This window comes from Bos javanicus, chromosome 7 (assembly GCF_032452875.1).
Source record: "Bos javanicus breed banteng chromosome 7, ARS-OSU_banteng_1.0, whole genome shotgun sequence".
NCBI classification, from domain to species: domain Eukaryota; kingdom Metazoa; phylum Chordata; class Mammalia; order Artiodactyla; family Bovidae; genus Bos; species Bos javanicus.
This window is the reverse complement of record NC_083874.1, coordinates 2,730,254-2,755,080: the sequence shown is the minus strand read 5'-3', so window position 1 is coordinate 2,755,080 and position 24,827 is coordinate 2,730,254. Positions and strand designations below refer to the sequence as shown.

Genomic DNA, 24,827 nt, shown 5'->3' with positions numbered 1-24,827 from the left:
TGGGTTAGGTTCCACCCCATTGAGCTTGTTCACCTCAGTTACCTCTTCAGATACATCTCCATTCTGTGCCCTGGGGTTAGGGCTCCAACGTATGAATTTTTGAGGGATGTGATTCAGGCCACAGCAGGGTGTAATCAGGATGAGCCGTGATCAGCTGTAACTTGTGAAGCTCGTGCTCTGCCTGGAATTGGGATGGAAGAGTGGACTGCAGGTTGGAGGGCTAGGGGGCAGGGTTAGAAGGCCAAGGCTGGAATCCACTGGGGTCTAAGAGATGTGAGTCAGGAGAGTGGGGTCCAGTGGGGTCAGGACAGGAATGTGTAAGGTGAATGAGGTGGGACCTGGTGAAGGCAGGGAAGGCCTGCAGTGTGCCCAGATGTGGGCAACACGTGATTGATGCCTTACCTGGGATGGGAAGCACAAATGAGGGGTGTCAGTGGGGCATTGGTTGTCATGGCTGGAAGGTGCCTCCTGGCCATTCTCCCAGGAGAGTTGTCTATTGCGTTGTTGCGTGTAAGTTGTGAGCTGGGAGAGCATGGTTTGGACTCTGGGTGTAGATGAGTAGGCCATTAGACAACAGGAAAAGGTGTAAGTAGGACAGATGAACTCTGAGAAGAAAAGAGGCCTGGATGGAACCAGTCTCTTGCAACCTGCAACTTAGCAATATGGAGAGGATTGCACTGTCACACATGCTCTGGTCTGCATCATGGCACGTCCTCCACCCATCCTGCATCTACCCCATCCTGAATGTTCAAGTGAGACCCCCAGTCCTTTATGGGGGTTGATGGCTTCTGTCCATCTAACTCTCTGCAGCCATGCCTGCTCGGTTCATCAAAGAACTGAAGACCAAGGAGGCCACAGAAGGGGCCACAGCCACACTGCACTGTGAGCTGAGCAAGGCGGCCCCCGTGGAGTGGAGGAAGGGGCCTGAGCCCGTCAGAGCTGGGGACAGAGTGATCCAAAGGCAGGAGGGAGCCGTGTGTGAGCTAGCGATCCGTGAGCTCACCGTGGAGGATGCTGGGGAGTACTCGTGTGTGTGTGGGCAGGAGAAAACCTCAGCCACGCTCGCCGTCAGGGGTAAAGACTGTGTGTGACCACGTGGACTGGCATTGGGCGGCTGCCCTTCATCTCTGCTCTCAGTTCCCCTTTCTACCCTGCTAACTTACTGTCCCGTTCGTTTTGCTTCCATAATTATTTTTGTCCGTGTCACGTTTGCTGTCTGTTCTGTGGTGCATGTACAGATGAGCACTTTTAAAGTCACAGTCACAGTGTGTGCTGGGCACAACCCGCGGGTGGTCCGATCCATCTGGGTTTTGTGTCTTCGGTGTACTGCTCATGTCCTGCTGCTTCTGTGTATACACAAAGTGTGATAGTCTTTGTGTCTTTCCGACCATCTCCAGCCCTGCCTGCCAAGTTTGCAAAAGGTTTGGGAAAGGAAGAGGCCATGGAAGGGGCCACAGCCATACTGTGCTGTGAGCTGAGCAAAGCAGCCCCTGTGGAGTGGAGGAAGGGGCCCAAGACCCTCAGAGCTGGAGGCAGAGTGAGCCTGAGGCAGGAGGGAGCCGTGTGTGAGCTGGAGATCCGTGACCTGACTGTGGAGGATGCTGGAGAATATTCATGTGTGTGCGGGCAGGAGAAGACCTCAGCCACGCTCGCCGTCAGGGGTAAAGACCATGTGTGGCCAAGCGGAGCTGTGTTTCGGTGTCCAGTTATTGACTCATGGCATCTTGCACTCGTCCCTCCTCATCTCAGCCTTATCCTCTTCCCATAACTTCATGGATTTCCTTCCTCCTTCCTGGGCTGTTGTGTGAACCACGAGAAACACGCCTCTGAGCTGCTTCCCACCCCTCGTATCACTGCCGGTTCTGTCCTGTGTCCCCTTGGGGTCTGCATCTTCCAGTCCATCCTGTCACATCCTGTCCCCCAGTGACCTCTGGAGGATCGGATGTCCTCCACACCTTCTAACCTCTCCTGCCCTGCCACCAGATACACAGACGTGAGGCCTGAGGAGTTTGTGGAAGGGGTCCCAGGCACACTGAACGGACTAGGCTGAGGGGCCACATCCAGTGTGTGAGCCTGGGGCACCAGCCTGTGACCTGTGTCTAGTTGGGTGTTGCGTCTTTTCTGTGATGTCCAGGACCTATCTAACCTGTGGGTTCAGAGAGCATTATAGTGTTGGTGTGTTTCTGACCTTTCTAGCTCTTCCCACCAAGTTCACAAAGGGTCTGAAGAAGGAAGAGGCCGTGGAAGGGGCCACAGTCATGCTGCGCTGTGAGCTGAGCAAGGCGGCCCCCGTGGAGTGGAGGAAGGGGCCCGAGACCCTCAGAGCCGGGGACAGACTGCGGGTGAGGCAGGACGGGGCCGTGTGTGAGCTGGAAATCCATGACCTGACCATGGAGGATGCTGGGGAGTACTCATGCGTATGCGGGCAGGAGAAAACCTCAGCCACGCTCGCCGTCAGGGGTAAAGACCGCGTGTGGCCACATGGGCTGGCGTTTGGCGGCTGCCCTTTGTCTCTCTGCTCTCAGTTCCCTTTCCCACCCTGCTAGTTGGCTAGTCTGCTCCTTTTCCTTCCGTAAGTATTTTCTTTGTCTCTGTCGTGATCTCTGTCTGTTCCGTGGCACATGTACCGCTGGACCTTTTAAAGTCACAGTCGCAGTGTGTGCTGGCACCCCAGCAGCTGGGCCAGGTCCTGTTGGGTTTTGTGTCCCTGTGTACTCTCTGTATCCTGTTGCTTCTGTGAGTTCAGGACGCGTGATATGCTTGTGTCTTTCTGACCACCTCCAGCCCTGCCTGCCAAGTTCACAAAAGGTCTGAAGAAGGAAGAGGCTGTGGAAGGGGCCACAGCCATACTGCGCTGTGAGCTGAGCAAGGCGGCCCCCGTGGAATGGAGGAAGGGGCCCGAGACCCTCAGAGCCGGGGACAGAGTGTGGGTGAAGCAGGAGGGAGCCGTGTGTGAGCTGGAGATCCGTGGGCTGACCGTGGAGGATGCTGGGGAGTACTCGTGCATGTGCGGGCAGGAGAAGACCTCAGCCACACTCGCCATCAGGGGTAAAGACCGCGTGTGGCCATGTGAGCTGGCGTTTGGTGGCTGCTGTTGCCTCTCTGCTCTCAGTTCCCTCTCCTGCACTGTTCACCCACTGCCCGGCTGCTTTTCCTTTCATAACCATTCTGTTCTCCTTGTCACGTTCCCCATCTGTTCTTCGGCACGTGTACAGGTGGGACCTTTTAAAGTCTCACTCACGGTGTGTGCTGGCAGCCCCAGCACACCTGTGTCCAGTTGGGTGTTGTGTCTTCTGTGTACTCTTCGTTTCCTACTTCATGTGTGTGTACAGAGAGCCTAAGAGTCTTTGTGTCTTTCTGCCCACCTCCAGCCCTGCCTGCCAAGTTCCTGAAGGGTCTCAGGAAGGAGGAGGCCACGGAAGGGGCCACAGCCAAGCTGCGCTGTGAGCTGAGCAAGGCGGCCCCCGTGGAGTGGAGGAAGGGGCCCGAGACCCTCAGAGCCGGGGACAGACTGCGGGTGAGGCAGGACGGGGCCATGTGTGAGCTGGAGATCCATGAGCTGACCGCGGATGATGCTGGAGAATATTCATGTGTGTGCGGGCAGGAGAAGACCTCAGCCACACTCGCCGTCAGGGGTAAAACCCATGTGTGGCCAGGCGGAGCTGGGTTTGATGTCCAGTCACTGACTTCATGTCGTCTCCCTGCACTCATCCCACCTTCCCTCCTCATCTCAGCATCACCCTCTTCCCGTAACTCCCCAGAACTCCTTCCTCTTCCCTGGGCTGTTGCGTGGACCATGAGAAGCCAGCCTCCAAGCTGCTTCCCACCTCTCATGTCACTGCAGGTTCTGTCCTGTGTCCTGTGGGCATCTGTGTCTTTTCCTCTGTCTTGTCATGTCCTGCTTCCAAAATTCCCCCAAGACTCTGATGCTTGCATCTGTCTTATTGCATTCAGCTTTGCCTGCTGAGTTCATAGGAAGACTGAGAAGCAAGGAGGCCACAGAAGGGGCCACAGTCACACTGTGCTGTGAGCTGAGCAAGGCGGCCCCCGTGGAGTGGAGGAAGGGGCCCAAGACCCTCAGAGCCGGGGACAGAGTGAGCCTGAGGCAGGAGGGAGCCGTGTGTGAGCTGGAGATCCGTGAGCTGACCGCGGATGATGCTGGAGAATATTCATGTGTGTGTGGGCAGGAGAAGACCTCAGCCACACTCGCCATCAGGGGTAAAGACCGCATGTGGCCAGGCAGAGCTGGGTTTGGTGTCACTGACTTCGTGTCGTCTCCCTGCACTCATCCCACCTTCCCTCCTCATCTCAGCATCACCCTCTTCCCGTAACTCCCCAGAACTCCTTCCTCCTTCCTGGGCTGTTGTGTGGACCATGAGAAGCCAGCCTCCAAGCTGCTTCCCACCTCTCGTGTCAGTGCAGGTTCTGTCCTGTGGGCATCTGTGTCTTTTCCTCTGTCTTGTCATGTCCTGCTTCCAAAATTCCCCCAAGACTGATGCTTGCATCTGTCTTATTGCATTCAGCTTTGCCTGCTGAGTTCATAGGAAGACTGAGAAGCAAGGAGGCCACAGAAGGGGCCACAGTCACGCTGTGCTGTGAGCTGAGCAAGGCGGCCCCCGTGGAGTGGAGGAAGGGATCTGAGACCCTCAGAGCCGGGGACAGAGTGAGCCTGAGGCAGGACGGGGCCGTGTGTGAGCTGGAGATCCGTGAGCTGGTTTCGACGGACGCTGGGGAGTACTCATGTGTGTGCGGGCAGGAGAGGACCTCAGCCTCGCTGACTGTCACGGGTAAGGATGGGCTTGCAGGCTCATCTGGGAGCCTGTGTGTGTGCCCCTGTCTCCTGTGCCCACGTCAGCCCCGGTGGGCACCCGTCTCCTCTGTGTCTTGTGCAGCTTCTGTCTGTCGCCCACGTGCTCACCTGCCAAACTCTCTGTTCAGTGTCCCCATGTCTGGGTTCTGCTCTCCAGTCAGGTGACCTCCGCGGTTAGCCTCATGTGTGGATGGAATTCCCACCTTGTTCCCCTCCCCTGCCTGTCCTAATGCAGTCCACACTTCCCCCATATCTCCACAGCTTCTAGTCAGGATCTGGGGGTCGTGGCCCTGCCCTGGGAGTCTAAGCAGATCCCTGCTTTCCCACCTCAGTGGCTGGAGGGACACGGGATTGCCTGTGGGCTTCCTGGGTGGAAGTCAGCATGCGAATCCCCTGGGTCAGATCCAGGGTCCCTTTTGCAGCCCCCACTGCATTCCCTCCTCTCCCTTAGAGTAGACCCCGGCCCATGACCCTACTCCCACTCCGATCCTCCAGAGGAGCCTGAGGCAGTGGGTCCTGTGGGCAGGTGAGGCAGGCCTGGTTAAGGCCCTCAGGGGGTCTGACTGGATTTGGAGTGCCAGTCTCCTGTCTGGGTGACTGGGCCTCAGGCTTGGGGATGGCCTTCCCTCTCCCCTTCACCCCGATCCCCGCTCCGCAGCCCCACAGGTGGTGTTCCGGAAGCCGCTGCAGAGCCTGCAGGCTGAGGAGGGTACCTCGGCCAGCCTGCGGTGTGAGCTTTCCGAGCCTGGGGCCGCCGTTGTCTGGAGTAAGGGGGGCCTGGAGGTGCAGGCCGATGGGCGCCGGGAGCCGCGGCAGCAGGGCCACGTGGCGGAGCTGGTGCTGAGGGGCCTGCGCCGGGAGGACACGGGAGAGTACACCTGCAGCTGCGGCTCCCAGGCCACTAGCGCCACCCTGTCCGTCACAGGTGGGCACCCAGCGGCCCCACACACGGGGGGGGGTGACCCTGGCTCCCACGGGGTGGGCAGGCCTGGGGTGACGCCCCCCGCCCCCTGCCCGCTGCCGTCCCCTGAGAGCTGTGTCCCTGTGGACCCCTGCCCCCATAGCTGCTCCCGCCCTCACGTTCTGCCTCCCTCTGTAGCTGCGCCTGTGAGGTTCCTTCGAGAGCTGCAGGCCCAGGAGGTAGACGAGGGCACGACGGCACGCCTGCGCTGTGAGCTGAGCCGGGCGGGCAGCAGTGTGGAGTGGCGCAAGGGCTCCCTGCAGCTCTTCCCGTGTGCCAAGTACCAGATGGTGCTGGAAGGCACAGCCGCTGAGCTGCTGGTGCACGGGGCCGAGCAGGAGGATGCTGGCCTCTACACCTGTGACACGGGCCACGCGCAGAGCACCGCCAGCCTCTCTGTCCGGGGTGAGCCTCCCGCTGGCCCCTGCCCTCCCCCAGTCCCTGGGCCCCCCTAAAACCAGCAGGCCCCTTGATTATCAGCTCTGAGCGCCCCTCCGTGGTCCACCCCACCCGCCCTCAGGCCCCTTGCTTAGCAGCTCTGAGCACCCCTCCCTGCTTCCCCCAGCCCCCAGGCCTGTATTTAAGACGGAGCTGCAGAGTGCTGAGCAGGAGGTGGGCGGCGTGGCCAGGCTGTGCTGCCAGCTGAGTGATTCCGAGGCTGGGGCCCCCGTGCTCTGGCTCAAGGAGGGTGTGGAGCTGCACATGAGTCCCAAGTATGAGATGCAGCGCCAGGGAGCCACGTGTGAGCTGCTGATCCATGGGCTTGAGGCCAAGGACATGGGCGAGTACAGCTGCATGGTGGGCAGCCAGAAGACCTTGGCCTTCCTCAAAGTCAAAGGTGAGCGCCCCCTGCCTCACCCGCTGCCCTCGCAGCTGCCGCGGGGGCACCCTGGCTCCCTCAGCAGCCCCTCTCACCAGCTGCTGTTCCGGGGTGCCTCTCAGGCCTTTGGGGTACCGGCTTTCTGTGCTCACCTCTGCACTGCTCTGTGCTGGTGTCCCTACAGAAGAGTGTCGCCTGAGGGGATTGTTGGCCCCGCTCACTGCCCTGCCTCCCACCCCCACCCCCCGCCTGCAGGTGGGGCAGCCAGGCCTGGGCCACTCTCTCTGAGCTCCTGTCTGTCCTGAAGATCTCACTTCCATCATGTCCCAGCCGGGGCAGGGTTGGCCACAGGCTGGGAAGGGACACGAGCAGCCCCCCACCCCACAGCCGCCTGCTTCCTCCCAGCAGAGGCGCCCTCAGCCCAGCCCCCATCCCCAGGAGCTCAGTGTCACGAGAGGGAGCTGTGTTTGTGAGCACAGTGGGTGCTGAATCCCCCACGGGGCAGGCAGAGGCTGTGGCAGGAGACGAGTGTGAGAGTGCCTGGGAGGCTTCCTGGGGAGGAGTTGGGGTCGGGGACATGGGAGCTTGGCTTGGGTGCTCTGACCTGTCTGCTGAAGGCCCCCTTCACCCGCCAGAGCCTGAGGTGACCATCGTGCGGGGCCTGGTTGACACTGAGGTCCAGGCTGATGGGGAAGCAGAGTTCAGTTGCGAGGTGTCACAGGCTGGCGTGGACGTGGAGTGGCGCCTGCAGGGCCTGCCGCTGCAGAGCAACGAGGTGACCGAAGTGGCGGTGCAGGGTGGCCGCACCCACATACTGAGGCTGAAGAGTGTGACCCCGGAGGACGCCGGCACTGTCTCCTTCCACGTGGGCCGCCACACGTCCTCTGCCCAACTCACCGTCCGAGGTAGCAGGAGCCGGGCTTCACTGCACTTGGGGGCCGGAATGCCCCCTCAGTTAAGACCTTGTCAGGGGACAGTAATAGATGGCAAGGCTTCCTGCCTTTGAGGGTGGGAGCTGGCGCTGAATGACTGATTCTGGGGTGACCCAAGATGTTGCAGTAGAGCGGCCCCCAGTGTGCCTGTCTTCAGGAGTTGGGGCTGGGATGCTGGGGGCAGGCCCAGGGGCCTGGGAGGTGGCTCTGATGGTGCGGGGAGGGGCATCTCTGACACAGAGGCTGATACCGTGCCTCTACCCCGCCCCCACCCCGTGCAGTTCCTGAGGTGACCATCCTGGAGCCCCTGCAGGACGCTCAGCTCAGCGAAGGCCAGGACGCCCACTTCCGGTGCCGACTGTCGAGGGCTTTGAGCCAGGAGGCCCACTGGGCCCTGGGAGGCGTGCCCCTGCAGGCCAACGAGATGAACGACATCACCGTGGAACATGGCACACTCCACTCGCTCACCCTGCACAAGGTGGTGTTCCCCAGACCTCCTGTGCCCTGCAGTGCTTCCAGGGGCCTCCCACCTGCTCCCCCAAAAGCTGGGAGAGAGGGAAGGTTCCAACTCCAGTGCAATTGGGCTGGAGACTTGCAAAGTCGGGGTGGTTGAAATGGCAGTGCCAGCCTGACACGTGCATCTCTGTTCCATCAGGTCACCCTTGAGGACGCTGGAACCATCAGTTTCCAAGTGGGCTCGTGTCGCTCAGAGGCCCAGCTGAAGGTCACAGGTGGGCAGCCCCCTCCTACAGCCAGCCTCCCACTTGTGCATGTCCATGTGTCCCTACTCAAGGGACTGTTGGCAGGTGCTGAGGCCGGGAATCTGAGCCTTCCAGCAGTGATCTTGCTGTGGGCTGGCAATTTTGCACCCTTGACCACTAAAGCCACGGGAGGTGGGCTAGTGAAGATAATAAGCTTGAGAAATTCTGGTGTGTGAGGGAGTCCTCACATAGGATCAGGGCTGTGTGTAGGGGGAAGGTGGGGAGGCTGGTTGCTGGGGACTTGGGCCCTGAGGTCGAGGCAGGGTTTTCTGGGCTTCTACCCTCCGCATAGCTACTCCTGTGATTTAGGTCCCGTGCTCTCATTTATACACACCTGCGTACCTGACAGCTCTCGGATGTTGGTCCAGTAGCTCACCTGTGGCACGTGAATGCTTTGGAAGATGGTGTGCCAGGCGTGGGAAATAAGATTTAAGGACCTTCAACCTGTTATACTTTGTCCCCAGAATTGGTCATCTCTGATCGCCTCCCCCTCGCCTGCTGGCCTGCTCCTGGTTTTCGTATTGGTTCCATCCATCTGCCATCTCTTGACCATCAGCCCGTCCACCACTTATCCATTCATCTATCTGTGCATGCATCCATGCATCCATCCATCCCTCCCTCTATTCCATCTGTCCATCCATTTATCCCGCATCCATCTATTCAACGACCCATCCATTCATCCACCACCCATTCTCTATCCATTTATCCAGCCACCATCTGTTATCTATCATGCACGTGTTTATCCACCCGCCATCATCTATTCATCATTATCCATACATCCATGCACCATCTACCCATCTGTCTACCATCCACCCACCATCAGTCATCAGTCCATCCATCTAACCATCGTTCTACTGCTGTCCTTCATTACGTCCGTCTGGCCACCCATCCATATGTCTCCCATCTACCTGTTCATCCACCTATCCATCCACTATCCATTCTTCCATCCATCATCCACCCATTATCTGTCCATCATATGTTTATTATTACCTTGAGAGGGGCCAGATGCAGCTCTGCCCTCAGGGAGCCCCCAGTCTGCTGGGGGAGTGGGGCAGGAAGACAGTGTGCCCTGAGTCCCAGCTGTCCCCACCGTGAGTCTCCATGTGCCAGCTCTGTGGCCTCTAGGGCTGGGGAAGGCTCCAGAGTGCAGCATCCTCAAGCTGGATGCAAGGAGAGGGCCGTATCCTGGGTGTCCTGAGCAGAGCCGGATGGGAAGGGCCTTGTGTGTCGTCAGAGTGGGCATCTGTGAGGGGCAGCATGGAGCGGGGTTGGGTCTTGCAGGCCCCACTGAGGGTCGTACTTTGGCCCTGCCCGTTTGTGGTGAGCTGGCTTACATGCAGACACGAGCTGCGGCTTCAGACAGAGCTGTGAGCCTAGGGTGGCGAGGATGGGCAGACTTGGGAACCGTGTTGGAGATGGAATAGGGAGCTGGCGGACAGGTTAGGGGTGTGGTTAGATGTGCACACCTGTGAGAACACGGAGGGACTGGTGTGGGCCTGGGACAGGCATGTCGATGTGCACGCCTGGGAGGGACATGGGGTGCTCTGGGGAAGGACCTGGCTGGGGTGGGTGTGCCAGCACAGGACACGGTCTGGGAAGCCCCCTGAACTCACACCCTGTGTAGCAGGTCAGGGAAGGATGCCATTCTGCACTAGGGCCCCAGAACCTTAGGCCAGGAGACCTTAGGGGACATCTGGACACATGGCCCTCTGAGGATGGGAGAAGCATCTGCTTCCAAAGCCCCAGGAAGTAGGGCTCACTTCCCTAGCAGACCCCCTCCCTCTCAGAGAGGTGGGCCCCATGACTTCACCTTTCTGTCCTGCCCCAAACCCCTTAAGGATCGTGTCCATGGGACTCGAGGCTTGTCAGTTCTCCCTTACTGAAAAGGGTGTAGATGTGGGAAATTGGTCTCCTTTGATGGAGTCAAACATGTCATGAAGGGCGCTGTGGGGTGTAGGGGGGCTGAGATGGCTCTCCACAGACTCACTGTGGGCGGTTTCCTTGTCTCATCCCGTGAGCCCCAGGTGCCAGCTGGCCAGGGTTGATCTCTACACCCCATCCCCAGGCTGCCTCCAGCATGGTGGACCCAGGTTAGCCCCAAATGGTAGACCCTGGTGTGGCCCCACAGACCCAGGGCACCCCATCTCCCCTCCTTTTGCCCTCTTGCACAGAGGCAGCACCGTGCCTGGTACGTGGCTTACAGAATGTGGACGTCTTTGCGGGGGAGGTGGCCACGTTCTCCTGCGAGGTGTCCCGTGCTGGTGGGCCGGAGGCCCACTGGTGGCTGGATGGGACCCTGCTGCAGGACGGCCCCCAGAGTGCCATCTCCGTGCGTGATGGGACCGTCCACTCCCTCACGCTCTCAGGCCTGGGGGTGGCTGACTCAGGCACCGTCACCTACCGAGCAGGGTCCCTGGTCTCCAGGGCCAAGTTGTTGGTCAAAGGTACCAGCCAATGGAACCCTGCCCTATGCTAGAACTTCTGCTCTGCTGCCCCTGCACGCTTCCTGCGGGCTTCCTGGGTGGGAGTTTGGGGACTGACCCCCAGGATGCAGGGGGCATCTTTCCATGTGTGCCAGGGGTGGGCGCTGTGAGCAGGTAGCAGTCCTAGCTGGTGGATGAGAAAGAAGGTCGGACTCAGCAGTGATGCTGGAGGCCGACCCCGTTCCCACCTGCTCACAGGGCCCTGGGCCTGGCTGCCCACCCAGCTACCACTCTGTGGCTGCCCCTTCCTCAGGCACGTATCCAGAGAGCAGCCTGGAGGTGACGGCAGCCTTCCCAGCCCCGGCCTTGGCCTGCACTGTCCTTGCTTGTAGCTGCTTCCGCTGCTGTGGGTTTGGTCAGGGTCTTGTGCCCTTCTGGGAGAAAGGTAGCCATTGGAGAGGGTAGCAGACTTCCAGGAAGCTCCCTCAGCCCGCTCTCAGTAGAGGTATTGGGCATTCTTGGCACGAGAGCCCAGTGTGGTTTCAACCACTTGGGGCCCAGTTTCTCAACTGGCCTCCTCTGTGCTTTTGCACAGTAAGCGTGGGCACTTGCCCAGATCCCGGGGCAGCCCATTTGTTGAATGGGATGTCAGCAAGTGGAGGTGGGGTGGGCTCCCCGAGGGGGCGGGTGACAAGGCCCCTGGAGAAGGGGTGAGTTGGACTGGGGATGCCCCGTGCCCAGCAGAGCTTTGGATCCTGAACAGGCCCAAGGGCTTTCAGATGTGGGTTTTGTGTCCTGTTGGGGCACCACGTGTCCCGGGCTAGAGGAAGTTGGGGCTCAGAGGGACCAGTGGTAGGGAGGGCCCAGCAGATAGAGACTGAACCAACAGTCTGCTACAAGCGGGGGCCTGTGGGGGCAAGGTTGGCCCCACGCGGAGGGCCCTGGGTCACGGTGCTGGGTCCCCCTTGCCCCACAGCCCTGCTTCTGCTTGCCTCTGAGTCGCTGACGCTGACTGCAGAGGGTGGGTGGGCCGCAGCCGCGCGGCTCTGGCTGACACGTGCCTGGCCTGTCGGCCGACAGATCCCACAGTGGAAGTGGTCAGTGCCATGCGGGACCTGGCAGTGGAGGAGGGCGGCCCGGCCGAGCTCCTCTGCCAGTACTCACGGCCCGTGCAGGCCACGTGGAAGATGGACGAGCATGCGGTGTGTGCGGACGGGCACCGTGTCATCATAGAGCAGGACTGGACCGTGGCCAGGCTGTCTTTCAGGCCGGCCTTGCCCTGTGACAGCGGCATCTATTCTTGCGAGGCCGCGGGCACCCGCGTGGTGGCCCTGCTGCAAGTGCAAGGTGAGGCCGCCTGGCGGGCAGCCCCGGGCCCAGGACAGCTGCGCTGAGGCCCACGCCAAGCCGTGCTGGCCGAGTGGCAGGCAGTGACAGGATGCGCAAAAGAGGGGCTCCCAGGAAGCAGATCCTAGGCCCTGAGCCCACCCACCCAGACCCCTTCTCGTCCCCAAGCAGTATGATGGAACAGCTGGGAAACACGGGGCAGAGGCTGCTTGAAGGATCTGCATCCCAAACACCCTCTCAGGGAGGGATGGAGGCCGAGGCTGGAAGGTCTGGGGCCTTTGGGAACATAGACTCTGGGGCTGGGTCCTAGAGCAGAGGAGGGCCACTGGGCTGAGCTCCCTGAGTCCCGGATTCAGACCCCAGCGCTGCCCCTTCCTGGGCTGGTCACTCAGAGGACACTCTGAGCCCCACTTCCCCATTTGCAGCACAGCAGGGATACCCCGTGGGGGACACGGAGCAGCCCCGCAGGGGAGGGGGTGTCATTTGGCCACAGCCACATTAGATTGGGAAAACCTGAAACGTTCCCAGTGGTGAGAGCTGGCAGTTGTCAGGGTCCTTCCAAAACAGGAAGAGCAGGTGGGGCCTGGTCTGGGCCACGGTCCCCCTGAGGTCACTCGGATTCCATTCACAGACTACTTCAACAGCTACATTGTTAAACACTTTTTGTTTGGCCCCTGGGGGCCCAACAGTGGACAGACAAAGCTCCCTCCCTCCACTGGTGGCTTTGCTGTGGGAGGTGAAGGAACGTGATGGGAGCTGTGGGAGGTGAAGGAACGTGATGGGAGCTGTGGGAAGGAGCTGCAGTGTGAGCTGGTCTGAAGGAGGCAGCTGGGGCGGGGGCTTGGGGACATCTGGGGCAGAGCCTTTGGGCCCCAGGCGGGGAGTAGAGAAGGAAATGCAGAAGACGGCAGGAGGGAGGCCTCAGGGGCTCACCTCTGCTCCTGTAAGATCTGGGATTGTGTATAAATAGGAGTTAAGGAGGGTGAGCTCCAGCAGTGACTGTAGGCCCAACCTTCCCCCTCCCCCCACACCCACCCCAACCATCTCATCGCTGCTGAGAGCAGCTGCAGCCTTGATTTGGCTGGGCGCAGCCATCCAAGCACAGCGCGATGTGGGACACATGCATCCCTAAGTCCCTATTGGTTCTGTCAGTTCTGACTCAGGGAATAAAGGAGCCAGGGATGTGGGGGAGTCTGGTCTATGACGTGAGCAGACCTGGGCCAGGAGGGCAGCAAGAGAAGGATGTAGATGGGCGCTGTGGGGCCTCTGCTCTGGGGAGGTCCCTCCCCAGCATCCTGTGCAGCCTTGGGTGCCATTGTGCTCCGTTCCTGCCCGACTCCACTCCTCACCTTGTTTTGTGTCCTTCGCTCCACTGGCCTGGCTCCCTGCTGCCCCCAACCCATCCCTCTTCATTCCCACCGCAGTGTCCCCTCCAGGTGCTTCTGCTTCCTGGACACCTCCCCTTCCTGGCTCAGTCATGCCCATCCTCAGAGATCTGCCTCCTCCAAGAAGCCCCCCGGAGCTTGAAGGCACTGGTGTTGGTACCAGGGGCCCATCATGGGAATGGGCTCTCGGAGGTGGCAAGCCCTTGGGGCCCAGGTGCTGAGCTGAATCTGGAGTCTGGCATGCCCAGGCCTGGCTTCCGCAGAACATGCATAGCTTCTCGTCACTGACTCCTGGCCTCTGTGTACAGGAGAACTGGAGTAGGCTGAGAATGAGGGCAGAGATATGTCTGGTCCGAGTGAGTGAGAGGAGCAGCCCAGTGGGTCTGTTAGCCCTGGCTGGGGGAGGAAAGGAAAGGAACAGTTTTCCGGAGGCCTGTGCTGCAGCAGACCTGAGAGGCAGAAGCCTCTGTCTGCGTTTGAGCCTGGCCGCAGCCTTGGGTGAGTTTTCAGCCTGAACATTTTTGAGGCTTCTTACCTGTTAGGTGGATCGTACTCTCCTTCCTAACCAAGGCCTGGTGACGGCGTGGGGATGGCCAGGGCCTTAGGACGTCCCTGTGTGGGGATGGCCAGGGCCTTAGGGCGTCCCTGTGTGGGGATGGCCAGGGCCTTAGGGCGTCCCTGTGCGGCTCCTCCTGGTGGACACCCAGACACCCTCCCCCTGGCCACATCCTCTGAGGCCCATCGTCCTGAGGGGGGCTCTCCCACACGACTCCTGGGGTGCTGGGTAGGAAAAGCCCTGAGCACACCTTGAGCCACTGTTTTTCTGCAGCCAAGAACACGGTGGTGAGGGGCCTGGAAAACGTGGAGGCGCCCGAGGGCGGCGAGGCGCTGTTCGAGTGTGTCCTGTCCCAGCCGGAGGTGGCCGCCCACACCTGGCTGCTGGACGATGAGCCCGTGCACACCTCTGACAATGCCGAGGTGGTCTACTTCGAGAATGGTCTGCGGCACCTCCTGCTGCTCAAAAACCTGCGGCCACAAGACAGCTGCCGCGTGACCTTCCTGGCGGGGGACATGGTGACGTCTGCCTTCCTCACCGTCAGAGGTCAGACTTGTGGGCTCAGGAGGGCGGTTCTCTGGGGTCCCCCAGCTGATGTCCCCCTGCGGGAGTGTGGGAGGGTAGGGGTGGAGGGGGCTGGTCTGAGACCCCTCCCACGGGATAACCCGCATCAGGGGTGCTGGGGCTGATGCTGGGACCACAACGGTGCGCTTTCTCAGACCTATCCCCCTAAATACTGCACGCTGCCGCGGGGTGGGACGGGGTGGGCTAGAGCCCCTGTGTGAGGACTCGGGACTCTTCACCTCTCTCACCAGATCCCACGCTGCTCGGGCGCAGGGTTGGTGATGAGGCTGGGGACACAGGGCACATGAGCCTCTCAGAGCCCTCCCAGGAGATGTCACCTTGTGGGGGTATGGGGTCTGGGGTCACAGGAGAGGGCCTAGGTTCCTGAGACCCCCCCCTCCCCGTTGGATATTTGGCTGGGGGTCATAGGCAAGGGCTGGGGCAGCAGGGGTCATAGGGACTCCTCCACTGGGCACCTGGCTGCTTGGTGGGGGGTGGAGGGAGCTGGGGGAGCTGGGGCCTCTGGGAAGGGCATTGATTTCTGAGACAGGAGAGTGCGGGGTGGTCGTGCTGGGGACGTTGATCTCTGAGGCTGCTCCCAGAGGTGGGAGGAGTGGGAGGCTAGGCGCCCTCCTCTGCTCTGGGGCTGTGGGACGAGGGTGGCATGGGTGTCTCTGAGTGCCCCCAGGACCGCCCCCCCCTGGCCCTGTGCTCACACTGCCACCCTACCCCGCCCCCACAGGCTGGCGTCTGGAGGTCTTGGAGGCGCCCCAGGATGTGACCGTGCGTGTTGGGGGGCAGGCCAGCTTCAGCTGCACCCTTAGCGAGACGGTGCCCGTGGGCGAGGCGACCTGGTACATAAACGGAGCCTCCGTGCAGCCCGATGACGCGGACTGGACCGTCACAGCCGACGGCAGCCACCACGCCCTGCTGCTGCACCGGGCCCAGCCGCAGCACGCCGGCGAGGTCACCTTTGCTGCTCGCGATGCTGTCGCCTCTGCGAGGCTCACTGTGCTGGGTGGGTGGCTTGGGCCTGCCTGCCGCAGCTCGGGTCCAGGGCTCTGGGGGAGGTGGGTGGGGGGACGAGGCATTTCCGTTTCAGAAGCTGTTGGGGGCTGTCTGTGGCCCCACACGCGGAGTGGGCTCGGGGCACACGCTCTTCCTGTGACTCCAGTGCACCTTTTCAGCCCCGCAGAAAGACGGGGCTGAGGGGCACAGCTGCTCATAGGACTCAGGGGAGCAGACACCAGCGTGGGCAGGTCTGTGGGTGCAGGCTGCCTGCTGCTGCACTGACCGCCTCCTCCCTGCCCCACAGGCCTCCCCGACCCCCCAGAGGACGCAGAGGTGGTGGGGCGCAGCGGCAGCTCCGTAACGTTGTCCTGGGTGGCCCCCACAAGCGATGGCGGAGGGGGTCTCCGTGGCTACCGGGTGGAGATGAAGGCAGCAGCCACAGGAGAGTGGCAGCTGTGCCACGATCTGGTGCCCGGGCCTGAGTGTGTGGTGGCTGGCCTGGCCCCCGGGGAGACCTACCGCTTCCGCGTGGCTGCAGTGGGCCCGGCGGGTGCTGGGGAGCCCGTTTACCTGCCCCAGATGGTGAAGCTCAGTGAGTGGCTGCCTTAGTCTTGGTTGGCGACGGTGGGGGTCCAGCTTGCAGCCCTCAAAGCCTCTCTCAGCTGAGGGTCCCCGCCCGCACCCTTGCTGACCCTGATCCCTGTTCCCAGCAGAGCCCCTGGAGCCCAGGCCTGCGGCCCCCGCCCCCGAGAGCCGGCAGGTGGCAGCCGGGGAGGACGTGTGTCTGGAGTGCGAGGTGGCCGAGGCGGGTGAGGTCGTCTGGCTGAAGGGGACGGAGCGCGTCCAGCCGAGCGGGCGCTTCCAGCTGCTCCAGCAGGGCCAGCGGCAGATGCTGCTGATCCGGGGCTTCTCCACGGAGGACCAGGGCGAGTACCACTGCGCCCCTGCACGGGACTCAGCCTCTGGGTCAGCTGCTGCTTTCCAGGGTATGTCCCCCGGGGCCCGCTGTGCGGAGGGGAGGAAGGAGCCCTGGGGTGTGGAGTGGGCCAACCCGCTTCCTCACTGGCCCTCTCTTGAGAAACTGCTGGACGGACATCCCTCACATTAAGGACTGAGGCCTGGGGTGGGGAGATGCAGCAATCGGTGTAGCTCAGCCTCCTGTCAGACCCTGGGGAGATGCAACAATCGGTGTGGCTCAGCCTCCTGTCAGACCCAGATCACTGACACCTGAGGTCACGTTGTCCCCTGGTCGATGCCCCTCCTTGGTGCCCACTGCTAGCTCTTTGAATCCTTGCTTGCCTGCTGTCTGAGCCCCCTGCACCTGCTCTGCCCCTGGCCTGGGGTTTCCTGTGTGGGAGAATGAGGCCTAGAGAGGGCCGTTCAGAGCCCCTAAAACCTTGTCAAGATTTTGCATCAGAGCTCTCGGGGCCCAGGCAGGCAGCTGCTGCTGCTGCTAAGTCGCTTCAGTCGTGTCCGCCTCTGTGCGACCCCATGGACGGCAGCCCACCAGGCTCCCCTGTCCCTGGGATTCTCCAGACAAGAACACTAGAGTGGGTTACCATTTCCTTCTCCGATGCATGAAAGTGAAAAGTGAAAGTGAAGTCACTCAGTTGTGTCTGACTCTTAGCGAGCCCATGGACTGCAGCCTACAAGGCTCCTCCGTCCATGGGATTTTCCAAGCAAGAGTACTGGAGCAGGCAGGCAGCAGAGGCCTCTAAAGGGAACTGTGGTCAGTACCCAAGGCCAGCCTGGGGTCGCTGTGCTTGTCTAACTGACCAGTCTCCTGCCCTCCTCAGTGGTGCTGACCCCAGAATCCGGGGAGGAGGTCCCTGCTCAGCCCAGCCTGCCCCCTGAGGCAGCCCAGGAGGGCGACTTGCACCTGCTGTGGGAGGCGCTGGCCCGGAAGCGCCGCATGAGCCGCGAGCCCACGCTGGACTCCATCAGTGAGCTGCCTGAGGAGGACGGCCGCCCGCAGGGCCCGCGGCAGGAGGCCGAGGAGGCCGTGCCTGACCTCTCAGAGGAGTACTCCACGGCCGACGAGCTGGCTCGCACGGGCGAGGCCGACCTTTCGCACACCAGCTCTGACGACGAGTCCCGTGCAGGCACGCCTTCGCTGGTTTCCTACCTCAAGAAGGCTGGGAGGCCCAGCCCCTCGCCACTGGCCAGCAAGGTGAGTCTGCTTGACCTGCAAGGAGAGGCCCATGCTTCTTAGATTTTTGCCACTCCATCATGCATCCACGTGTCATCTATCCACTGTCTGACCATCGGTCCATCCAGCACTCATTTATCCAGTCCTTTTCCCATTCACCATCTGCCCATCTGTTGGTCATCCAGCTGCCGACCCAGCTACGATTCACCTACCCATCCATCCATCCATGTGGCTGTTAAAATGCTTTTCCTGAAGAGCTGGAACCAGTCTTTCTGTGGTATTCCTCACAGCTCTGTCTCCCTCTGCGGAACGCAGTTTCAGGGAGGGTAGACTTGCTTTTTGGCAGCAGCAGAAGCCCTCGGGCACTTGGCCTCAGTGAAGGGAGTGTGGTTGACAGCAGGCAGCAGGCAGGAGGCATGCTGGAGTAAGGCCTGGAGCTGGGGCGGGAGACCCGGGCTCTGCTTCTCCCTGCCCTGTGTATGTCCCCGCCACATCCTTTGCCTGCCCTGGGCCTCAGGTACCCTACCTTACCTGTGCACACAGGTTGGGGCCCCAGCAGCCCCCTCAGGGAAGCCACAGGAGAAGCAGCAGGAGAAGCCACCTGCAGTATACCCACCACCAGGAGACCTGAGCGCTGGGGACCTGGGTGACCCGACCTTGGACCAGGCCGCAGTGAAGATCCAGGCGGCCTTCAAGGGTTATAAGGTCCGGAAGGAGATGCAGCAGCAGGAGGGGCCCGTGCTCCGCTGCACATTTGGGGACACCGTGGCACAGGTGGGAGACGTCCTGCATCTGGAGTGTGTCGTGTCCAGCAAGACAGATGTGCGTGCCCGCTGGCTGAAGGATGGTGTGGAACTGACGGACAGCCGGCACCACCACATTGACCAGCTTGCGGACGGCACCTGTTCTCTGCTGGTCACTAGCCTGGGGCGGGCCGACGCTGGCCGTTACACCTGTCAGGTGAGCAACAAGTTTGGCCACGTGGCCCACAGTGCCACCGTGGTGGTCAGTGGCACGGAGAGCGAGAACGAGAGCTCCTCCGGGGGTGAGCTGGATGACACCTTCCGCCGGGCCGCCCGGCGGCTGCACCGCCTCTTCCGCACGAAAGGCCCAGAGGAGGTCTCGGACGAGGAGATCTTCTTCAGCGCTGATGAGGGCAAGGCAGAGCCTGAGGAGCCTGGGGACTGGCAGACATACCGCGAAGATGAGCACTCCATCTGCATCTGCTTTGAGACGCTGGCGGAAGCCCGCCGGGCAGCCAGCCGCTTCCAGGAAATGTTTGGCGTGTTGGGCATCCGTGTGGACGTCAGCCTGTCCGAGCTGGGACCACGCAGGGTGGAGATGCGCATTGGCAAGGTGGCACCCGCCCCTTCAGCCCCGCTGGAGCCAGTGCTGGCGGCAGAGGCTGGTGAGTCTGCAAGCTGTATGCGGGGAGGACGAGCAAAGCCAGGCTGGCGATCCAGCGTCAGCTGAAGACTCAAGGAGGTGGCTGGGCTTTAGCTTCTGGCTGTGCACAGATGCAGCCCACTGAGCTGGAAAGAGCCCTGACTTTGGGGTGAGACAAAGCTCAGTTTAAATTCCAGCTCTGCCTCTTTGAGCCTCAGAGTCCTATTCTATGAAATATGTTCGGGAATACTGACTTCCTAGAGTTTAGGGATTTATTTTTTCCCCCACGAGGGTTTGAGATGTAATCTGTATAAAAGGTAGGGTCGCACATAGTCCAGTCTGAACCCTATTTCCCACTCCAGCAACTAAAGTTAATTGAAAAGTCATTTCGCTGTTTACTTCTGTCTCCCTAACAGGCAACATCATTACCGTCATAATGATTACCATCATGATGATACCCTAAAGGGGGTGTCGTAAACAACCACAGCATCATTTTTCCTCTTTAATTCCGAGCTGCTTGTGTGCTTCCAATCCCAGACTGCCAGCCTTGGTCTTCCCTTTACCTCCCCTTCCTCCCCATTTCTTGTCTGCTATCTCTCTGACCTCATGGGAGCTTGGGAGGCTGGCAAAGAGAGGATTCTTGTAGAGCATAGGGAGGAGGGGATAGCTCAGTTGACAGAGACAGAATTCTGTTTGGCCACCAGTCTATGAGCACTCACGTGAATGGGTGCCGTGCAGCATTGAACTTCTGGCAGCTGGGGTAGCTGAGGGGAGCCCAGGGCTGACGTGCTGTATGCCCTGCCCTTCTCTTCTAGCCCCGGTGTTCCTGACCGAGCTACAGAATCAGGAGGTGCTGGATGGGTACCCTGTGAGCTTTGACTGTGTGGTGACAGGCCAGCCTGTGCCCACCGTGCGGTGGTTCAAGGATGGGAGGATGCTGGAGGAGGATGACCACTACATGATCAGCGAGGATCAACAGGGTGGCCACCAGCTCATCATCACGGCTGTGGTGCCAGCAGACATGGGTGTCTACCGCTGCCTGGCCGAGAACAGTGTGGGTGTGTCCTCTACAAAGGCCGAGCTCCGAGTGGACCGTGAGTGCACATTTGGGTGTGAAGATTCAGGCAGGGCAGGGATCCTGGCAGTGAGAGGCAGTGCTGAGCTGGAGGATTCCCAGCCCCGCATTGGTCTCAGGTCAGGCAGAATTTGGGGCTGGAAAGTCTTGTGGCAGATAGAGAGTTCCCTTGGAGCCCCCCTTGAGGGGTAAATGGGATGGGGAAGAACCTGGGAAGATTTGGAGGTACCCCATGGGCACAGTGGATGGTTAACAGCACTGTGGCATAATAAGAAATATATATATTTGATCTTTGTTCCTGATTCCTGGTGGGCCCCTAGATAGCTTCAGTACGAATAAATCCATCTGATTTTTGACAAAAATCCAAAAACAAATAGAGGAAACACAGAATTTCAGATTCAAGGATGGAATTTCAAATAGTGCTGGCGTAATTTGAACAATTGTAGAAACGACTGAGCGACTTCACTTTCACTTTTCACTTTTCATGCATTGGAGACGGAAATGGCAACCCACTCCAGTGTTCTTGCCTGGAGAATCCCAGGGACAGGGGAGCCTCGTGGGCTGCCGTCTGTGGGGTCGCACAGAGTCAGACACGACTGAAGCGACTTAGCAGCAGCAGCAGCAGGCAAAAATATGAACACACCAAGGAAACCAGAATTGAAAGAGACACATGTACCCTTAACGTTCATTGCAGCATTGTTTACGATAGCTGGGACAAGGATGCAACCTAGATGTCCATCGGCAGATGAATGGATAAGGAAGTTGTGGTACATACACGCAATAGAATACTACTCAGCTATAAAAAGGAACATATTTGAGTCAGTTCTGATGAGGTGGATGAACCTAGAACCTGTTATACAGAGTAAAGTCAGTCAGAAAGAGAAACACCAATATTAACGCATATATATGGAATTTAGAAAGACAGTAACGATGATCCTATATGCAGGACAGCAAAAGAGACACAGATGTAAAGAACACTTTTGGACTCTGTGGGGAAAGGCGAGGGTGGGATGATTTGAGAAAACAGCATTGAAACATGTATATTACCAAATGTGAAATAGATGACCAGTGCAAGTTTGATGCATGAAGCGGGGCACCCAAAGCCAGTGCTCTGGGACAACCCAGAGGGAGGGAGGGGGTGTTCAGGGTGGGGGAAACATGTGCACCCGTGGCTGATTCACGTTGAGGTATAAAAACCATCACAATATTGTAAGTATCCTCCAATTAAAATTTACTAATTAAAAAAATAAACCAAAAATAGGAAGTTCAACCTTGTATGAAAATTACCTTAGAATGGATTACATACTTAAATGTAAAATATGAACCTATCAAACTTTTAGGGAAAACGTGGGGAGAAATCCTCAGGATCAAGGGCTAGGAAAAGACTACTTTAAGACTTCACCCTAAAACAAAAAATTGGTAAAGTGGACCTCCTCAGGCTTAAAACCATTTGCTCTGAAAACTCAAGTGTTGAGGATGAAAAGCCATGGGCTGGGGAAAAGTACCTGCATCATTTGTTGAAAAGAATATTTTCCTTTATGACATTGTCTTGGAACTCTTTTTGCCAGAAATGAATTTCCATTAAATGTATAGATTTATTTCTGACTTTCATTTCTCTTCCATTCATCCAGATGTTTGTCATTATGCTATTACTACACTGCTTTGGCTATTGTAGCTTTGTATTAAGTTTTGAAACTGTGAGTCTGCCAACTTGATTGTTTTGACCATCCTGAGTCTCTTGTATTTTTTAATGAATATTAGGATCAGCTTGTCAATTCCTGCAAACATAATCCCTGGGTACTTTTTATTATTTCCTTTTTATCAATGATTTTTGAGTAATCATATTTTTTGATGCACTTGTCTTTAAGTTCCTTATCTTGCAGTTAATTGAGCTTCTTGAGTTAATGGGGCTTCCCTGGGGGCTCAGATGGTAAAGAATCTGCCTACAATGCAGGAAACCCAGGTTTGATCCCTGGGTCAAGATGATCTCCTACAGAACGGAAGGGCTACTCACTCCAGCATTCTTGGCTGGGGAATTCCATGGACAGAGGAGCCTGGTGGGCTATACAATCCATGGGCTCGCAAAAGAGTTGGACACAACTTAGCAACTAACACTTTTAATATTTTTCATTAAGTTTGAAATTTGTGAGGCATTATTTCTTGAAATATTTTTCCTTTCCCCCTTCATTTGGGGACTTACAAATAATTGAGGTACTTGAAGTTGCACCTGTTGTTCAGTCGCTCAGTCATGTCCAACTCTTTGTAACCCCATGGACTGCAACATGCCAGGCTTCCCTGTCCTTCACTATCTCCTGGAGTTTTCTCAGACTCATGTCCATTGAGTCAGTGATGCCATCCAACCATCTCAACCTCTGTCATCCCCTTCTCCTCCTGCCATCAATCTTTTCCAGCATCAGGGTCTTTTCCAATGAGTTGGCCCTTCGCATCAGGTGGCCACAGTATTGGAGCTTCAGCTTCAGCATCAGTCCTTCCAATAGAATATTCAGGGTTGATTTCTTTTAGGATTGATGATTTGATCTCCTTGCAGTCCAAGGGACTCTGAAGAATCTTCTCCAGCAGCATCAATTCAAAAGCATCAATTCTTCTGCGCTCAGCCTTCTTTATGGTCCAACATTCACACCCATACTTGATTACTGGAGAAGCTATACTTTTGACTATATGGACCTTTGTTAGCAAAATGATGTCTGCTTTTTAATATGCTGTCTAGGTTTGTCATAGCTTTTCTTCCAAGGAGCAAGCGTTTTTTAATTTCATGGCTGCAGTCACTCTCTGCAGTGATTTTGGAGCCCAAGAAAATAAAGTGTGTCACTGTTTCCATTGTTTCCCCATCTATTTGCCATGAAGTGATGGGACCAGATGCCATAATCTTAAGTTTTTGAATGTTGAGTTTTAAGCCAGCTTTTTCACTCTCTTCTTTCACCTTCATCAAGAGGCTCTTTAGTTCCTCGTCACTTTCTGCATATCAAAGGTTATTGATATTTTTCCTGGCAATCTTGATTCCAGTTTGTGAGTCATCCAGCCTGGCATTCCTCATGATGTACTCTGCATATATGTTAAAAAAGCAGGGTGACAATATACAGCCTTGACGTACTCCTTTCCCAATTTTGAATCATTCCATTGTTCCATGTCCAGATCTAACTGTTGCTTCTTGACATACATACAGATTTCTCAGAAGACAGGTAAGGTGGTCTGGTATTCCCATCTTTGTAAGAATTTTCCACCATTTTTTGTGATCCACACAGTCAAAGTCTTTGACCTAGTCAGTGAGGCAGAAGTAGATGTTTTTCTGTAATTATCTTGCAGAATCTTGTGATGAATCAGCCTGGCAATGCAGGAGATGCAAGAGATGCAGGTTCACTCCCTGGGTCGGGAAGATCCCCTGGAGAAGGAAGTGGCAACACACTCCAGTTTTCTTGCCTGGGAAATGCTATGGACAGAGGAGCCTGATGGGCTACAGTCCATGGGTTCACAAAGAATCATACATGACTGAGAACTGAGCACAGCTGAAGTTGTACCACAGCTTACTAATAATCCTTTTAAATTTTAAAATTCTTGTTTTCTGTGCATTTCATTTTTCATAGTTTCTATTGCTATGCTTTTACATTCACTATCCTTTTTTTCTATAGTATCTAATTTGCTATCAATCCTATCCATTGTATTGTTTATCCCTAAAAGTTCCACTTGAATCATTTTTCTTAAAAATGACTTATTTGTTTACCTTTTAGTTTTTGACTGCGCTGGGCTGTCACTGCATGTGAGCTTTCTCTGGTTGCGTGGAGTGGGAGCTGCTCTTTGTTTTGGTGTGGTGGTTTCTCTTGTTGTGGCCCACAGGCTCGAGAAGGCTGGCTCAGGAGTTGTGATGCGTAGTTTAGTTGCTCTGCAGAATGTGGGAGCTTCCTGTATCAGGGATCAAACCCATGTCTGCTGCATTGGTGGGTAGATTCTTAAGCACTAGACCACTGTGGAAGCCACCCTACTTGAATCTTTTTGATATGTTCTAGAGAGGAGCCCAGCAGGCTCCAGTCCATAGGGTTGCTAAGAGTCGGGCTCGATTGATCGACTTTGCTTTCACTTTTCACTTTCATGCATTGGAGAAGGAAATGGCAACCCACTCCAGTGTTCTTGCCTGAAGAATCCCAGGGACAGAGGAGCCTAGTGGGCTGCCGTCTATGGGGTCGCACAGAGTCAGACACGACTGAAGCGACTTAGCAGTAGCAGCAGCAGATCTCATCTTAACTTCTTGAACACATGGAATACAGTTCTATTGCTTGTGTGAATCTCCTTCTCTCTCAGTTCTAACATCTGTGTCAAGTCTGAGTTGGTTTCAACTGACAGATTATTCTACATGTTATAGGTTGTGTGTTTTCTGACTCCTTGCATGTCTTGACAGTCTTGGCTGAATGCCTGACAGTGTGAATTTAACCCCATTGGGAGGTGAGTATTTTGTGTTTCTGCATGTCTTCTTGAGTAATACAATGAGTCACTTGGAAGCAGCTGGATCCTTTTGGATATGCCTTGTGTGATTTGTTAGGTGGGGCCAAGGCAGTGCTCAGTCCAAGGCTGACTGTCTTTGTCTGCTGAAGTAAGTTTTCCTGAGCACTCTACCTGATGCCTATGAATTATGAA

At 57.4% G+C, this 24,827-nt stretch overlaps 1 protein-coding gene across 40 annotated transcripts in view; it reads left to right on the top strand.

Moving 5' to 3' along the window:
- Window positions 1–24,827, top strand: part of OBSCN (obscurin, cytoskeletal calmodulin and titin-interacting RhoGEF) — a 237,313-nt gene that overhangs the window by 167,418 nt on the left and 45,068 nt on the right. For 22 of the 40 annotated variants that reach the window (XM_061421359.1, XM_061421345.1, XM_061421347.1 and 19 more), the window contains 22 exons: window positions 811–1,074; window positions 1,398–1,661; window positions 2,197–2,460; window positions 2,785–3,048; window positions 3,372–3,635; window positions 3,955–4,218; window positions 4,524–4,787; window positions 5,469–5,735; window positions 5,910–6,176; window positions 6,337–6,609; window positions 7,227–7,496; window positions 7,805–8,001; window positions 8,179–8,254; window positions 10,456–10,728; window positions 11,788–12,054; window positions 14,269–14,541; window positions 15,302–15,577; window positions 15,875–16,162; window positions 16,281–16,556; window positions 17,367–17,740; window positions 18,263–19,127; window positions 19,921–20,199. In XM_061421359.1, the coding sequence (XP_061277343.1) occupies window positions 811–1,074; window positions 1,398–1,661; window positions 2,197–2,460; window positions 2,785–3,048; window positions 3,372–3,635; window positions 3,955–4,218; window positions 4,524–4,787; window positions 5,469–5,735; window positions 5,910–6,176; window positions 6,337–6,609; window positions 7,227–7,496; window positions 7,805–8,001; window positions 8,179–8,254; window positions 10,456–10,728; window positions 11,788–12,054; window positions 14,269–14,541; window positions 15,302–15,577; window positions 15,875–16,162; window positions 16,281–16,556; window positions 17,367–17,740; window positions 18,263–19,127; window positions 19,921–20,199 (6,369 nt within the window). The remainder of the gene's footprint in view (window positions 1–810; window positions 1,075–1,397; window positions 1,662–2,196; window positions 2,461–2,784; window positions 3,049–3,371; window positions 3,636–3,954; window positions 4,219–4,523; window positions 4,788–5,468; window positions 5,736–5,909; window positions 6,177–6,336; window positions 6,610–7,226; window positions 7,497–7,804; window positions 8,002–8,178; window positions 8,255–10,455; window positions 10,729–11,787; window positions 12,055–14,268; window positions 14,542–15,301; window positions 15,578–15,874; window positions 16,163–16,280; window positions 16,557–17,366; window positions 17,741–18,262; window positions 19,128–19,920; window positions 20,200–24,827) is intronic. The other 18 variants (XM_061421370.1, XM_061421368.1, XM_061421363.1 and 15 more) reach the window with 9 other exon arrangements.